The following is a 16835-nucleotide window of genomic DNA, read 5'->3' as shown; positions in this document are numbered from 1 at the left end:
TTTAACTTTAACTACAATCTTGGAAGATTAAACTAGAAGTAACAAGTAAATGAGAAGAGGAGAGAGACTGAATTGAAATGGGACTATAGAGTATACATATATACAAACTTGAAAATGAGGTGTGATTTGTTAAAAATGTTGAATAGTATTAGTAACGGGCGTGTGGTTAGCTTCAAACTTATTTACTTGAGGAGTTATTAACTGAGTAAGTAGAGCAGAGAATAGAATAAGTAGAGAGGAAGGCGTCGGTGCATGGATAATATATATAGTGAGAGAGAAAGATAAAGAGTGAAGAGACATATATACAAGTCAAATTGTTTAATGGTTTTGAAAGCAGCTGTGAAATGAATCGTGACCGTTCAGAAGAGAAGAGAAGTGGTGACGTGGAAGGTGATGACGAGAAGAGAAAAGAAAAGGGAAGGGGGGGCTGCCCTGCACCTATTAAATTCAGAATCCCTACCATTTCCCTTTCTTAAGCCTTCCTTATCATCCATCTTTTTTTCTCTTTCTTCTCTTTTTCTCCTCTTCCTGTTGCTGCTGCTGACATTTGCTGTTGCTGACATTTCTTCAACCTTACACCTTTTTTCTTAAATTAATTAACTTTTATTAATAAGTTGTGTCGTGTGTGTGTTGCAAGAGCCATTGTATTTGTTTTTTTTTTTTTTTTTTTTTTTTTTTTGCCGTTTCTCTTGAAATTAATCTCCACATGGGAAGGCACTCTTGTTGCTATAAACAGAAGCTAAGGAAAGGACTTTGGTCTCCAGATGAAGATGAAAAGCTTCTCAATTATATCACTAAGCATGGCCATGGCTGTTGGAGTTCTGTCCCTAAACTCGCTGGTACCTACCTTACTTTTTTCATTTAGTTATTAATCTCAAACGTAAACCTCATCACTTCATTTAACTCAATTCAATTTATTTCTAGGCCTTCAACGTTGTGGAAAAAGCTGCCGCCTCAGATGGATTAATTACCTACGCCCTGATTTGAAAAGAGGCCCTTTCTCTCAACAGGAAGAAGATTTGATCATTGAACTTCATTCTGTCCTTGGTAACAGGTACATATTCATACTCTTTTCACTTTCCCCTCTTGCATATTTTTCTCATCTCAGTCTATTTTTATTTTTAAAACAAAAAAAAAAAAATGCTGCTTTCTGCTTGCTCTGTTTTTGTTAGATGGTCTCAAATTGCTGCTCAGCTACCTGGGAGAACAGACAATGAAATAAAGAACTTGTGGAATTCGTGTATTAAGAAGAAACTTAGACAAAAAGGAATTGATCCCAATACGCATAAGCCTGTGGTATCCGGTGGCGGCGGCGGCGGCGGCGGCGATGTTGAGAATGAGAGTGAGAGTAAACTCCCAGCCAGAAGCAATGATATTGATAATACCTCCGATGAAGCTAATAATAATAAAAATGATACAACGCCTCCTCTCTCAATCCCAATCATTATCAATCCACATAACTCCAATTCTCAAATCTACTCACAAACTCATGAGTTTTTCCCTTTCCAAACTTCCACTACCAATACATCTTCTGATATTACCTCCGATTATCTCACTTTTCATCATCTCAATTATCCACCAAACCCAAATCCAAATCCAAATCCAAATCCAAATTCTCTCTGTTTCACTCTCCCTCCGCCGCCAATTCCCATAAAAACCCAAGTACCCAATTGGGAATCAACTACTTTCAACAACAATTTCTTCGACGCTGCTAACTTCTCTTGGGGGCTTCCCGATTGCGCTACTAAAGCAGAGAAATTGAATACAACCCAGTTACCGGAAGACATGAAATGGTCAGAATTTGTGGGGAATAATCCATTTATACTACAAAATCAAGAAGCTCAATCTCAAACTCAAACAGATGATTCAATGTATGTAGAGAGTACGGCAGCGGAAACAGGGTTTATAGTAGAGGGCGGTGGCGGTGGCGGTGGGTGGCAGAGGCAACAACCTTCCTCCGATGCTGCTGTATATAACAAACACCTCCATACTCTTACTGTTTCTTTTGGAAATACCCTTTAACTCTCATTCTCTCCTATCCAATTATTTTCCTTAAACAAAAAACCAACATTCAAGTACATTGAGTTTTTTTTCTTTTTCTTTTTCCTTGGGTTTTAAGCTCCATATGCTTCCTCGTGTTCATAGATTATAATTATTAATATATATTCTTCTTAGTAGAGATTATGTGTGCAGTGGTAGCATTATTATTCATCTTGTGTAAATTAAGAGAAAGAAACATGAATTGTGGTGAAGATTGAGAAATTAGTTAATTTAATGTTTGGTCGTTGTCTTGTCTTTCAGTTTGGGATTTTTTTTTTTTTGTAAAAATATAGGATAGAGGGAGAGAAAAGTGAAAAAAGCTGGTCATTATATGAATTGTGTGTATTAATTTCTGGTGTATGTGATACGAAAAGTAGAAATGTGGATAGAGATGTTTGGGTTTCACTTTCGCACAACTACTTGACTCCATACAAATACAATACAACAAATGTCAAAAGCAGTGGACAAAGGAATTTCAATTAGTCTTTCTCCTTTTTTTCGAACCTACCATCTACACTTTATCCATTAATCCTCACTGTCAAAATAAAATACAAAACTTTCTGCCACATTCTTAACCCAATCATCACTATATTCATCCCTCACAATTGCCCACATGGAATAATAGAATGGGAATACGACGCCACAATACTCCCAACTTTAGACTTTAATCCATACCTCAATTTCAAGATTCATTTATTGCACTTTTATCTCTTAAAAACCCACAAATATTCCACCATATATGAGATCGATGCTTTTCCTCTCCTGCATATTCATTGCTGTACACTGCGGGCAAACCTTAACGATCACAAAGTTTGTAAGATTGGAAAGAAGTGCTAAGTACAGTTTCTCTCGGGATTAATATACGCATGCATCTTGTCCAATTATGAAACATTTCTTTGTACGTTCTTCATTTGTTGTTTGTCATGTTAGCATTCATTTATATTGAGAGGTTGGTTTTATATGATTAACTAAAGTCAAACTTTTTTTCCTGCCAAGTGCATCGAATGTTGGATGGAACTTAAATAGGAATCATATATATGATATGAAATAAAATATAAGAGAAGAAAATGAGAGGGGATAGCGGCTGTGGGTTTGGGCATGTGCAGGCACAATTAAGTGAGACATAAAAAAATATGGAAGAAGGAAAAGAGAAAGAAGATAGTTTTGGAATATATTAGGTAAGTGATTTATTTATTTATTTGGAGAGTGCATGTGCACCCAAATTATTAGGAGTTTTGGAAGGCAATGTATTATTTTGACATTTGCCGCCTCGGCCTTTGGCTTCGCCTTTGTCAATATTATGACATTTCTCTCATTTTCAAATTAATATACTTCCTTCAACTCTCTTTCATTATTAAAAGATGTCACCACAATGTTGCACTTTTGAACATATATCACTGCAAAACAATTGTTTTTAATTTGTGTTCAGCAGTTGATAGATGGATGAAACTTCTGAATTTCCACATTCAAGGCAATCATATTTTCACCACACTATGTGTTGAAGTATAATTTCCACAAATTAAATATATATATGCTCATCATTTCCTTTCTCAATGCAATATACCTCTTCTACTCTCTCTTCTTTAGTTATTCTTATTTTTTTTAGGGATGTATGATTAGATTGGAGAGCTTCAAAGAATCAACTTTAGTTGTTGCTGCTGCTAAAATTTCTAATCATTTAACCATCATCATTAATCAGTTGGGTTTCCAGATATTCCAATAATTTCTCATTTCTATTTTTTCTGTTTTTCAAATCAACTTCAATTATATTTCAATACTCTTTTTTCTTCATTTGGAAATTACAATGCACACATAGTTAAGTTAAACCTCAATTGTATAATCTTTGTTATCTTATAATTTGTTGAGGCAGGTCTCTTTCAACAATTTATGTTGATTTAGGCTATAATAAAGAGCAATAATATAATCTAGAAAAATCGGCGAATTTAGCATTGGTTTGGAGCCTCGAGCTCCCTCTCAACCTTATGCTTTTTATATTACATATATTTAAAAAACTAAAATAATATCAATTTTAGAAGTTTTCTAACCCCCTTTAGACTCAGATCAGCTAGCCCTCGAGCTACTTTGTGACATGAAACAATATTTAGTGTATTTGAAATATATTTTTAAGTATTCAAATTAAAAAAATAAGTTAGTTTGAAAAAAGTTGGAGAGATCGACAAATCAATCAAATAGTTTTTGAAATGTATCTTAAACCATTTTTATCGAAAGAAAAAATAAATATGAGATTATGGAAAAACATTTTTTTTTCTCACGGCAGTCCAAACATGCTCTTAGTCAATCTATACTAATCATTTTGTTGGTACAATCGCACCAAAGATAAATTTTTATTACATGGGAGGATCCATCCCTCTACTAGTCACCCGATTTCCATTTGCACGTTTGTGTCTAGGTTGAAAGCTTCCTATGCTACACAAGATGGATTCACAAATTTTTGGTTAACTTGATCATAGGGCTATTGCTTTGCATTGTTTGCATCATGAACTAGCAATCAATTGTTTTCTTTGGTTTATACGCTTATGTTATCATCTCGCTATTTTTCATATTTTTAGCTTTTTTTTATCAGTCATGAACCTTTGGTTTAAGACTCATTGGTCACATTATCTTTCGAACCCTTTCCCTCTGTTCACACCACAAGAAACCGGGGGTTTCCGATGTTGGAAAACAAAACATTAACACAACATACCACTGCCAACGCAAGCCAAGAGGCATCGGTTTAGGGAAGGAATGACATCGGGACTACTCCGCCCATTTTGATTTTTTACTATTGATCACAAAGTTTTTGTCGACGCCTAAGGAAAATCGTCGAGAAATGGTTCCCCAACGCTGAGGATAGAAACGTCGAGGAAAGTTGGAATAATCATTTAATTGTTCACTTTTCCCGACGGAGTGGAGGAAAACATCAATGAAAGGGTGAAATAAATATGTAACCATTTAACTGTTCCTAAAACCGTGGAGGTGGATGTAGAAGAAAATTTAAATAAGTATTTAAATGTTCAACCTTCCCAGACGTTTGTGCACAAACATTGGAGAAGGTTGAACTCTATGCATGTCGACTTCGTTGTTGACCTCGTCGAGGGATTGAATAATAAATCTTAATGTTTAGCTTTCCCCGAACGTCATTAGTGAAATGTCGGCTTTGGTCTACACTAATGTTGACGTGCCACTTTATGGCATCGGGGAAAGACGTATTGCCCGACATTTTTGAGCTGCATTCGAAAAGGTTAACACTATAGAACACATAACAAAACGACATCAAAACAAGGAGAGAAAAAGAGAGAGCGGTTGAGAACTCGTTTGTCGTTTGCGGTTGTCTTTCACTATCCACCGTCCGTCGTGTGTCGTCATGTCGTCGTTAGGGTTTTTCATCCTAAATAAACTTATTTCAAATAAACTTTGTGAGTGTTTCAAAAATTATTTTGAGCCATCGTCAAATAATTCAATTTTTTTAATTCAAAATGACTTATTTCCAAAATTAAATGCTTGAAAAGGTAAATCAAACACACCCTTAATTGATTCTGTTGATGTTAAATTTTGGAAGGAAAAACCCACATGACCTCCATGTGACAACAATAATACTGAATTTGTAATTTGGGGAAGAAAAAACATGCAAAACAAAGAAAAACGCTCTTAGATACCTTAAATGAAGTCCTAACTATGGATTTATAAAGAAAGTTGACCGCACGGTTGTTTTTTTAAGGTTTTCAAGTTGCCCTAAGATAAGGAGATAACCTAACAAGCCAAGGAGTTTGCTCGATTTTGTATTTGGCTAGGGTTGGCCTTAGTCAAGCGTTTTCCTTGGTTTATATCTCAAGGTATCAAGTTTGATTTTAGGTTAGAACATGAGTAAAACATGCCTCCTTGGGCATTCCACAAGTGGTCTTAACCTCAACCATGGGCTTGGACTTGACCCATGTCAATCCTCTTTCCTAGGCCCACTTCGATCTTTAATAAAATATTTCAGTTCCTACCGTTCTTCTACTTCACTTTGACATTTCTAAATGTTAATTATACCATTTAGTCCAAAAAATCACACATAACATACTCAAATTATAAGTTTCACATTACATTCATTTAACAAAACTTGAAGGGTTGTAAATGGATACACTTACCTAAATCGATACAAATTATTAGCTTTGAATCTTATAATAAAATGTTATATATGAACACTTTTATTCATTTTTCTTCTATTGAAAAGAAAATGAAGACTTTAAATTATCACACCTTTTGTCTTCTTCTTAGGTATGAATTGTAGCATTAAATTTAATATGATTTTCACTATATCATTGCGTTGTCAAATCATCGTTTATTAATATTAATGTATTATGGTTTCTCATTTAAGGTCATTTATGTCATTTAGCACTCAATCATCCCCAAGCAACTTCCATTTTCATCCTCATTTCTCTCAAATCATTATTATTTCTTGATTTTTTCCTCTTTCCACGAAACTCATAAAAAAAAAATCCTTTAAGAAGAATATTAACAAAGTCCAAATGTAAATGAATATGTTTTATACATAAAAAAGGAGAAGAAGGAGATGACAGATTAATCTTAATTTAATCTATCTAATTTGTTGCGCATGTTCGGAATCAAATACATAACTGTAGGATTACTTGATGGAGTTGTGATGTTTGGAGATTATAGATGTGTATGGAGTGTTGGTTTTGAATTTCCAGGCTTAGCTAGTCTATTTTTTTCAATCGTATATTCTAAATTTATCATGTATAAAATTTTTAATTCATTTTTTTAATATTTTATACCTATAATTTAGTACCTTGACTTATTGATTTTCATGACAATAATGTAAAAACCGAAGAAGTTTAACATTCAACAACAATAATTTTAATTACAGTTGCATTAATATGAATTGTCTAATTAGAAATATTACAAACTATTCACATAATATAACAAGTCATGTAATCAGATAGAGTATACAAAAGTTTCAATTAAATAAAACATTAAAAAGCGGCTAATATCTAGGTTTCAAAATAAGTATGACAAAAAGGTTATGCAAAAGTGAAAGTCAAGTAGAGTTACATTTAGTGATAGTTAAGATTGTCTTTCTATGATGCACATGTAATGTAATATTTACCCCATTTGTTAAATCATAGACTTGACATCAAATACCAAGCCCACCTATTACTAAAGCAACGGACCAAACACCTCGTTAAAGATTCAGCTTCGATTGGATGGTCATTTGAATTTTAAGGAGGTGGATCAACATATACAACTAATTTCAAAAGAAAGGAATTGAGGTCAACATAGCAAAAGATGTGAAATGTGAAGAAATATCACTTGCCAACGTAAATGGTTCATTTGAATTACTATTGACATGAAACTTGACCGTGCTAACATATTTCAACAATATGCATCTAACTTTAAACTCACTCATCCAAACTCATGATAGAACATTGACTCCTGAGGTCATAGACCGAGAGCCCCATCCAACCTTCACTAAGTTTGTCATCGACTCTAATAATTGTATTGATGTTTGTGTTCTTGGTTGGTTAATGTTTAACCTAGCTTTTTTACCCACTCATCAGTATATTGGAAAATGCACTATCCTCCTCCATCGTATTTCTAATTCACTATCCTCCTTCATCGCATCACGGCATTTCTTTTGACCCTCTGTCTCTGCCTGATGCGTCAACCCTTGCGTATCACTACTACACTAACTATATTAGTGGGTTCACAATCTATTTTATCAAAATATGATTGTATGACACAACACAAGCAACTTTATAATAGAAGCTATCACATCGCCCAAAATGTATTTCTTCTAGGCTTTAGTTCTAACTAGTTTTTGGTAAAAATTCAATCCTTTTGTGTGTATATTATATTTGTCATTTTGATTCTCAATTTGATTTAATTAATAAATATGTTTTGTCGTAAGTAAAACAATATAAATTACTTCCTAATTTTAAGAGAGATTTTCAAAAGTACCAAAATTGTTACTATTTAGGTCTATCCAATTTTTTTTAAAAAAATATTTTACTATATTTATAATACTTTATAACCGTTTTGTTAATTAAAACAATTTTCCTAATTTTACTTCACAAAAATGCAGTAGATGCCTTCCTTTTTTTTTTCTTTTTTTTTTAAAATACCATTAGATGCATTTTCATTGATGTATTAATTCCCCGTTTAATATTGTAACATAATTATTGGTTTCTGTTGATTTCTCCATAAAGATGGAAATCGGCATTATCAACTTTCAGAGAAAAAAATAGAAGGAAAAACAAAAAAAAAAAAAACCATTCAGACTTGAAGAATAACATAATTAACATTGAATGGAGCATCACAACATCCAAATTGACCATATCATGTAACATTTAGGTTCAACTGTAATTCAATTGCCAACTCTCAAATTTTGAATTGAATACTAAAGATGTGGTTTTTCTTTTTTGCTTCAATGCTAAGCTAAGCTTTTCCCAATGAAGGTAAAGCCAATTGATGTCAACTATTTAAATTACTAGAGGATGATGATACCAACCTTTCTTCTATGTTGAAACAAGTTTGCAGAAGAACTGCAGATCACATTTGTCATCTCAGCAGCTTCTTTCTTGTTTATTGACTTCTTAATCAAATTGCAATATGACTGCCTTCAACAACGCACCGAGAGAAGAAAAAAAATGATTTGCAGAAATGAAGAAACCAGCCTTTGAGGCTAACCGCTTCTAAAAACCAGATGGTGGCACGTCCTGTCACAGGGATAGGGACAATCAATTGCTTTCACTGCTGCTCGATCGAAGTACCAATCTCCAACAGCCAGAGCAATTGGCTGCATAATGCCAAAACCCACAACATGTTAAAAGATTTCATTAATTATCCTCCTTTACTGAATCTGTTGATCAGAATTGCTAATAGGATCCATGATATTTTCTGAAATCTAATCTAGACAGTGAGCTCACCTTGTTTCCAATGACAGGAGAATTGTCGCCAAACCATGTGTCCTGTCTCTCAGTTTGGCAGTGAGCAAAACATGAATTAATAAATAACCCATTTTCAGAGGATTTTGAGAAATCGCTAACAGCATTCAACATTTGGTTTCTGAATCCTGTAAAAAGGAACGGCATGCAACAAAAGTCAGACAACCCTGTTTCTCTGATCTTTATCAAAGCCAAAAGAATTAAGAACTTGATCAAATCCTACTCGTAGAAAGTTACCTTGAAGAAATTGAATCTGGGGTTGGTTACATTTCGCATGATTCAGCCTACAATCATGCCAATACCCAGCTGGATCCAGGGAAGGTGGGGCTAAACTGGATTGTATCTGTTTAGAAAAAGAAAGAGATCGCAACATTAGACCAACCCAGGTCCAAAATAAAATGGTTACAACATTCTCAGCACAGGAAAATATACCTGCCAGGAATCGTATGCTGCATTGACAAGAAACAGTGGGGTTCTGATTCCAGCAATTATATTTTGTGGGAAGAAACACTGAATATAATTAAATGTAACACAAAGTGAGAACACGGGTTTCGCAGCATACCTATAGCTGTTGTTAGGTGAAGTTCTCATATGCATTGAGACTAACAAATTAGGTAAGGAAAGAATTACCGAAGTTGGATCAAGATGGCTCATACAAAAGGATGGCAAATTTCTTCCTGCTCCCTGTCATGATCATTATAGCACACAATCATTTAACACTGATATTCTGAGAGAGAAGCTCAAATGAGCACAACTATTTCATAAATTCAAATTCATTCTCGCAAAGTCAAGCTGAAAGAAGATAGAATCATATACATACTGATCGTCTCTTATAAGCACTGTTACCATTACTATCTTTCATTTCAGAAAACAAATGATCGTCTTAGTATTAATGAAGTTAGAAAATACAAAGAGAAATCTGGGAAAAAGGTACCCTTCAATGAAAAATGATGAAGACAATACCTATGTTTCTAATAGCCAGAACTAACTACTTCACCTGTTATTATGCTGAACTTATAACCAATGCAGCTAACATATTGGCAGTCCCAGAATCCTGATTACTAGCATATAACAGATGGAAGAGGAAGCCTTAGAATTGGTGATTCAGCCAAGTCACTGTGACAAGTAAATTTCTTTTTCTAAAAGAAATTTATCCATATTTCCACTAATATCACCAGAAAATGATAACATTCAAAATTATAATATTTTCTTCTGTTTCTTTTTGTTTTCTTCTTTCTTTTTTTAACAAAATATTTCTTAACTTCTTTCTTATGTAGCATTGCTTCCAATTTCTAATTTCCTTCTATTTTTTAGTTAAACGTTTTGTTTTATTTTATGATAAAGTATTGAATTCAAATCCTATTTTACTCCCAATCTTTTAGTATAATTTCATTTTAAGCTATGAACATTCAAAATATTTATTTTGGTCTTATAAATTTGTAGTCTTTTGGATCCACGAGCATTCAAGATGTCTAATTTTGTCTTTAATTTTTTTAGAAAATAATAACTAATTTGTTTTTGTACTTGTTTTGTTGTTGATTAGTTAACAGATAATGTTACTTTAAATATGTACTTTAGAGGTTCACAGAATGACATGAGCATATATTAGAGTTGCATAAGTTGGCTAAAACAAATATTTTGGGTTTGTAATTAGAATAATAACAACAAAAGCCGATATGATTACTTTTAATTCAGAGATCAATTAAAAAATTGAAAGTTGAAGACCAAAAACATTTTTCCTTTTAAGATTAGGTGCTAAAATAGATGGTCTGTAAGTTTAGAAATCAATGGAACAAATACCAAAATACTATTTATGTTTGGCCCTCCCAAAACTCAGCTCTAGATCCGCCCCTGCTCAACTTTTGGCAGTAAAAAAAAAATCTTTACTTTCCTCATTTGTTGGGGTGGACAGTGACGAGTAGGTTTAATCCTCATATTTTCCACAAATTTTTTAATGAACCTTCAAATTAAAAAAACTGGCATGTTTACGATTTGCACAATATGAAGGGAAGAGTAAGGATAGATGCCCATTACTACTTCCATCTTCACAGTATGACCTGATTCCAAGACCAAGCCATCATTCTATACGCTTCCAAAGTCTAAATCAATATGATAAAACAAATGGTATTCATGGCATAGAGTGGTATACATCAAAAGGATCTCCATGAGATGAGACCCTTGGCTTCCAGTGGATTACTCTTTAAAGTTCAGCATTCGAGGGTTATGTTTTTAAACTGTTTATATATTAGCTGATAGAACAAGAAAAGTACGAATGATAAATAGAATAACTCTGTACCTGCAAGCCCACCACACCTCCAAATAAGTTTCTAATAAAGTGCCCTCCAGATATATCAGCCCTGCAATTCAATGAAGAACTAATGAAGACTAGAAGAAACTAAGGCCATGGCTGATGATTTTTCATAAGGAATGTAATGAACATAACTAAAGTCAAAGGATTCAAGAGCATAAGTGCTCTTACACATCAAGGAATAACCCAGCATCACTCAGACATTTTACTTTAGTAGTTCTTGGAAATAATTCTCTGAATTCATCACAGTGTAAAATAGATGCCAAACCTCCAGCGGAGCATCCAGAAAGCAAGGCCTGAAAACATGGAAAAAAATAATAATAAACCAAAACTGAAGAGTAAAAAAGCTGAGATAATGCGAAAGGTAAACTCGACCTGTTTAGCAAACCGCATTCCCTCGGCCTTCAATGCTTCCATAGCAGCCAACCAAATCCGCTGTCCTCTAAATTGCAACTGTGCAGCCTATAAAATGCTCACTCTATTCAAAATGGGTAACAATGGCACCTATTGCTTATGAAATTGTCGTTGGCAGACTAAAAAATGAAAATGTATAATTCACAGACCTTGTTTTCTGAATCCCCAGTAAAAGAGGCACCATCACAGTAACGAACCTTTACTCTGTTCCAATTAAAAAAATCTGAAATGCAAGTATGAACATTGTAATTGTTAGTGTATACAATGTGAGGAAAATCTAGGACAGGAATTGAGAGGAAAATAAATAAATTTGAGAGAACGAAAAAGCAACCAGGATTGTCTTCAGCTCTGTTACTTAGAATTCCTGTAAATGGTATCTGCTTCTCCATAAATCTTGATGATCCACGCCTGGTTGTTTTACGATAGACACAATTCCTGATATTGTTACACCATCCACCTCCCTGGCAAAAGATGCTCAAGTTGAGGTCTCAAGTTTGGACATGATTAGTATGATGACAGAGTAATGTTGCAATTGTCATGGTCAGGACTAAGATCTTTAACATATTGATATTAATGTCTCATTTGGAAAGTTAACGATGTAAAGGTATCAATAATAAATAGCATTGGGAGTGTGACCAAAGTGTCACATTGGCTTAATGAGGTGAGGGACAGTGTCTTAATTGGAATAAGATGTGTGGATAGTCCACTGTCTCTGAGAAATTGTTTCTGTTTACAATACAGTAAGATGAAATCAAAATGAACCAGGGTTTATTCTTTTTTCTCTTTTAGTAAGAAAAGAAATAGAATCAATTGCTCAGTATCCAGACTGATCAAAGTTCACAAGTAAGAATCTTAAGCATATTACATGCCATCAAGTCCTCGCTCCAAATTTGATGATTGGGTAATGGATTCAACTTCTTTTTTTAAACCTCCGGAAGGTGAAGAGTTGGAGATTAATATCAATTCCAAATTGGAAAATTGATAACTTATTAGAGACACGCATAGACACTATAAGCTGTTGGTTGACAGTTCTTGGGTATGTGAATATCATCTGAATATTTGGGAGAACCCGGAAAACAGAAAGAAAGAGAAGCATATAATACACACACCGACACATAAAGAACATCAAGTCGAAAATTGATCGGCAAATAATTCAAAAACATGTTTTCTTTAGTGTCATTCTTCGAACAAACCTCCAATTGAACAAGCCAGCTATTTGCTCCTGACCCATATCCACGATGCAAGTGATATCCAGGCAAAGTGCCATCCAAACAGACTGCAGAGGATAAAGAAAGAAATAAAAATACGCACACATGAATTATGTGATGTAAACAATTCAAACAAAAAGAGAAAAAAAAAAAAGAAAAAGTGAAGCTACTTAGCACTATCCATATCGGTCTATGAACATTGTAAATAGATTTTTTAGAAAAATCAGTGCTCATCTACAAGCAAGGAAGCCTAAACATCATCCGCCGGTGAGCAGTTATCAAATTTTGGGGAAAAAAATTTGATGAGACCGAATATGAAAAAAAACACTTTACAGAGGAATAAAAAAAAAAGAGAGAGAGTAGATAGAGAAAAAGGAAGAAGGTAAAGTGCAATGCAAGTAATGAATGAATATCAAATAAATCTTGACAAAGGAATCCAGTATCCAGAAATAGTTGTTCGGGAAGACAAGAAGAAGAGAGCAATAACTCCCCCTTTTCAATTTCCCATCAACGAATCTAAGATGGGTAAGAAGAAAAGTAAAATGTGAGGAGAAGAAGAGTTGAATTAGCAAGAAAAAAAAGAAAGTACCTGCTTGTTTTGCATCAGCTCCATGAATGAGAGTGAGAGGGACGATGAGAGGATTAAGGGTCGCAGCAAAGGAGGTTTGGTAAGAATCGAAGAGAGAAGAATCAGAGAGGTTATAGAGGTGAAAGGCATGAACCCATTTGGTAAAAGTAAGTGGTATGAGAAAAAGAAGGAGCAGAAGCTTGGACATGGCTCTGCTCCAAAGAAAGTCGAAGCTGAGACTGTATGAGGGTGTGGAAGTGAAATCTGGGAAAGAAAAAGCAAAAGGAGGAAGGAATGGGAAAAGTGAAAAGGAGAGAGTATGTTTAGTGCAGAATGCGGCAAAAAGGGAAGGGGGTGGGGTTTGAAAACGCGTGAAGCTAGAAAATGGAAAATGGAAAATTGAAAAGAAAGGTTGGAGAATAAATGGAGAGTGAGGAAGGAAGGGAGAGAAAAAAACGAAATGCAGGTTGAAAGATTAGCGCAGGGCAGGAAGAAGGAAGGTTTTAGTTTTTATGACGCCCCCCCACGCCTGGAATCTCAATCTCATGCAGCAAAGGATTTTTAGCTTCCTGTTTGAGTAAAGTTAAACGCACCAGCGGGTGAGCACCAGAGATCTCACAAACCCTTTCTCACCGTCGGATCCCGCCCCCCACCACATCCTCCTCCCTCGTCATCTGTGACGTCGGTGCTTAAATTAAGCGGCTATTATATTTCTGTTGCCACCCTCATACTATCAATTTTCATATTTCCACGTTTTGAGGGATTTCTCCATCCTTATTTACATTATATCCTTTCAAAATCCCATCATACACAACAAATTAAACTATCTCCTAATATAAATAATATATCCATCCCCTTACTTATTTACAAATAATCTATTGATTTATTTACACTTTTTTATTTTCATAAATCCTCTCCAAAAATATTCATCCAACGTCTCCGTCCACCATACCCTATACATCAATCTTTTAACTCATTTAGGTAAAGTACATATAATCGTTACTCCAATGATAGGTTGGCATGCAGGTGTCTTCCTATCTTCCTTTTTTTATACCGTTTCAAGATTTCAAATCTATCCTATCCTATCTTACTATGTATATATCTATATTGATCACTTATAATAAAATCCCAAATCTGCTTTTATGTATTTTGTTACTTCTATTTAAAATTTAAAAAAAAAAAACACTTCGTAACCTACTACTACGTTATTTAATTGAAATCAATTACGTTAAATTAAAACACATCCCCATTTATTTTTCTTCAAATTAAAGATCCGATTTCCTAATTTCACGTGATAGAGGCATTTAAATAAAAAAAATGATTACTTTAATTCCAGATTCTATTTCATAATTCAGGTTTATGCTTGTAAATTGAAGAAATATAGAATTGAAAAAGAAGAGGGCAAAGGTGAAAGGGCGGTGGGGGAGTGAAATGAGAAATCACATGATAAGACGCATGAAGTCCGGCGCACAGAATAAATAGGAGTGTTTGCACATCACGGTCTTTGGTTGCAGCAGCAGCAGTCCGTGGAACTCTGTTCTCTTGTTTTTTCCTTTATGATAATATAAAAGTAAAATAAATGGGTGACAGGAGTCCACTCTCTGGATTGGATACTTCTTAGCATATAATTATATCAAATGATAGAATTTTAACTAAGATCTAATCTCTTCATTTTGCGTTGAAATTCTTCACATGTGAAAAACCCCTTTTTATAATTGTTTCATTTTGGCCCACCAACATTTGAGAAGGTAGATGAGATCTATGCATCAAACATCTTTTTCTTCTCCACAAAGCAATATTAATTTCAAACCATTTCTTTTTTACTTAACCACTTCTCTTCACATGCTCTATTTCTTTCTTCTACTCTCTACACTTCAACTTCCTCTATTTCTTTATTCTACTCTTCCTTCTCTTCTTCAAAACCTCACTTTCCTTCATTCAAATTTCAATTTTATTCATTAAATCTACCTATCTTTCCTTTAATAAAATATGGATTACATTTTTTTTTTTCTTTTGTTCTTTCGTCTTGTAATTTATTCACTACATTTTTATTTTTTTTGCTCTAACATAAATAAATAAAAATCAGAACTTTTTATTCTCAACATTTTTTCATCAATTTCATCATTTTCTTTTTGTTTCTGTCCCATCGTTGCTTTGTATTTTTCATATCTCATTACTTATTTTAAATTAATCTCCCCTATCAAACGTCACCACATTTTTTCAACAATTTTGCACTAAATTCCTCCAAATTTCAAGAATCATCAAATAACATATCTTAATTTTCATGATCATGGCTAGAAAATGTTTATTTTTTTTTATTTTTGTTATTTGTTATTTTGTACCGCCATTCAATAAATATTTTTCAAAAAATTTAACAGTTATTTGACATGTGAATGCAATTAAATAAAAACAGAATAAAAATGAGACAATGGAGGGCGATAGGCGATAGCGATGGTTGGTATGCGTACATGTCAAACAAACTACTTGTGCAACAATGGCCATCAATAGCAAACAATGTTACATGACTCACATAAACTCCCTACCGACATAATTCCACTCTCCAACATCCCCTCTCTTTCCTTCTCTTTCTCTCCCCTCCATTTCTTTTCTTATCTCACCCACCTCTACAATTCTCCTACTTTTAACTACTACAGACTTAGAGGATTATTTTAAGACCTGTGTATCCCCTAGTATGAGGACTTGGACCAAGTTTGTAGAGCTTCAGTCTTGCTTTACACAACCCTCTCTCGAACAAGTGATTTTGACTTTTAAAATTTTATATCTATTTATGATAGGATCCGAAAATTTTACAATATTTTAGTTTATTTTATTATTTAAAAATCATATATATATTATAAATTGTTAAAAATGACAAAGTGTGTAAGTTAAACTACTAGCATGCTCGACCAAGAGAATCTAACTAAAACACTTTAAATTTCATAAACTTTTATGATTAAACATGTTAAGGAAATTAAATTTTAGAACATTAATTGTTGAAGCTAAAAAATCTCCCTCAATTTTGGATGAAAAATCAAGTTGTGAACCACCACAACAATCTTCCCTACTATTCTCAAATCTTAGAGCTTGAGGAAGATGGTGAGTTTCGTAGAGAACAAATGTATGAACACTCATGATTTCCACCAAAATTCTAACAAGTTTTTTCATCACCAAATTCAAATAAAACTTATGATTATACAGCTAATTAAGATGCAAACCAATTTGCGCAAACAATTAACAACACATGAAGCAAGGTCCTTATTCACCAACGTTGGAGATAATCACTTTTAGAAGGCCAAAAAAATTGACTTCTAAAACTAACTTAAATTGATTTTCCAAAAATGTTATCAGCT

The 16835-nt window shown here is 33.8% G+C and overlaps 2 protein-coding genes across 3 annotated transcripts; one reads left to right on the top strand and one right to left on the bottom strand.

Moving 5' to 3' along the window:
- The first annotated feature begins 432 nt into the window (after positions 1 to 432).
- On the top strand, positions 433 to 2445 carry LOC101203786 (transcription factor MYB61). Its single transcript, XM_004135715.3, has 3 exons — positions 433 to 839; positions 925 to 1054; positions 1173 to 2445. The coding sequence occupies exons 1-3, from the start codon at positions 707 to 709 to the stop codon at positions 2020 to 2022; spliced, it is 1113 nt and encodes a 370-aa protein (XP_004135763.1). The 5' UTR covers positions 433 to 706; the 3' UTR covers positions 2023 to 2445.
- A 5877-nt stretch (positions 2446 to 8322) lies between these two features.
- On the bottom strand, positions 8323 to 14037 carry LOC101218273 (pectin acetylesterase 10). 2 transcript variants are annotated; one of them, XM_004135530.3, is made up of 12 exons: positions 13507 to 14037; positions 12903 to 12985; positions 12041 to 12170; positions 11859 to 11932; positions 11671 to 11757; positions 11467 to 11591; positions 11284 to 11344; positions 9618 to 9671; positions 9420 to 9497; positions 9225 to 9330; positions 8970 to 9115; positions 8323 to 8839 (listed from the first exon to the last, which is right to left on the bottom strand). In XM_004135530.3, exons 1-12 carry the CDS (start codon positions 13691 to 13693, stop codon positions 8726 to 8728), a joined length of 1245 nt encoding a protein of 414 aa, XP_004135578.1. In that variant the 5' UTR covers positions 13694 to 14037; the 3' UTR covers positions 8323 to 8725. The 2 variants fall into 2 exon arrangements, with proteins under 2 accessions (XP_004135578.1, XP_031744664.1); XM_031888804.1 differs by lacking the exon at positions 13507 to 14037 and adding an exon at positions 13088 to 13217.
- Between the last annotated feature and the right edge of the window lie 2798 nt (positions 14038 to 16835).

This window comes from Cucumis sativus, chromosome 1 (assembly GCF_000004075.3).
Source record: "Cucumis sativus cultivar 9930 chromosome 1, Cucumber_9930_V3, whole genome shotgun sequence".
NCBI lineage: Eukaryota > Viridiplantae > Streptophyta > Magnoliopsida > Cucurbitales > Cucurbitaceae > Cucumis > Cucumis sativus.
The sequence above is the reverse complement of the archived record's forward strand: the minus strand, read 5'-3'. Positions and strand labels throughout refer to the sequence as shown.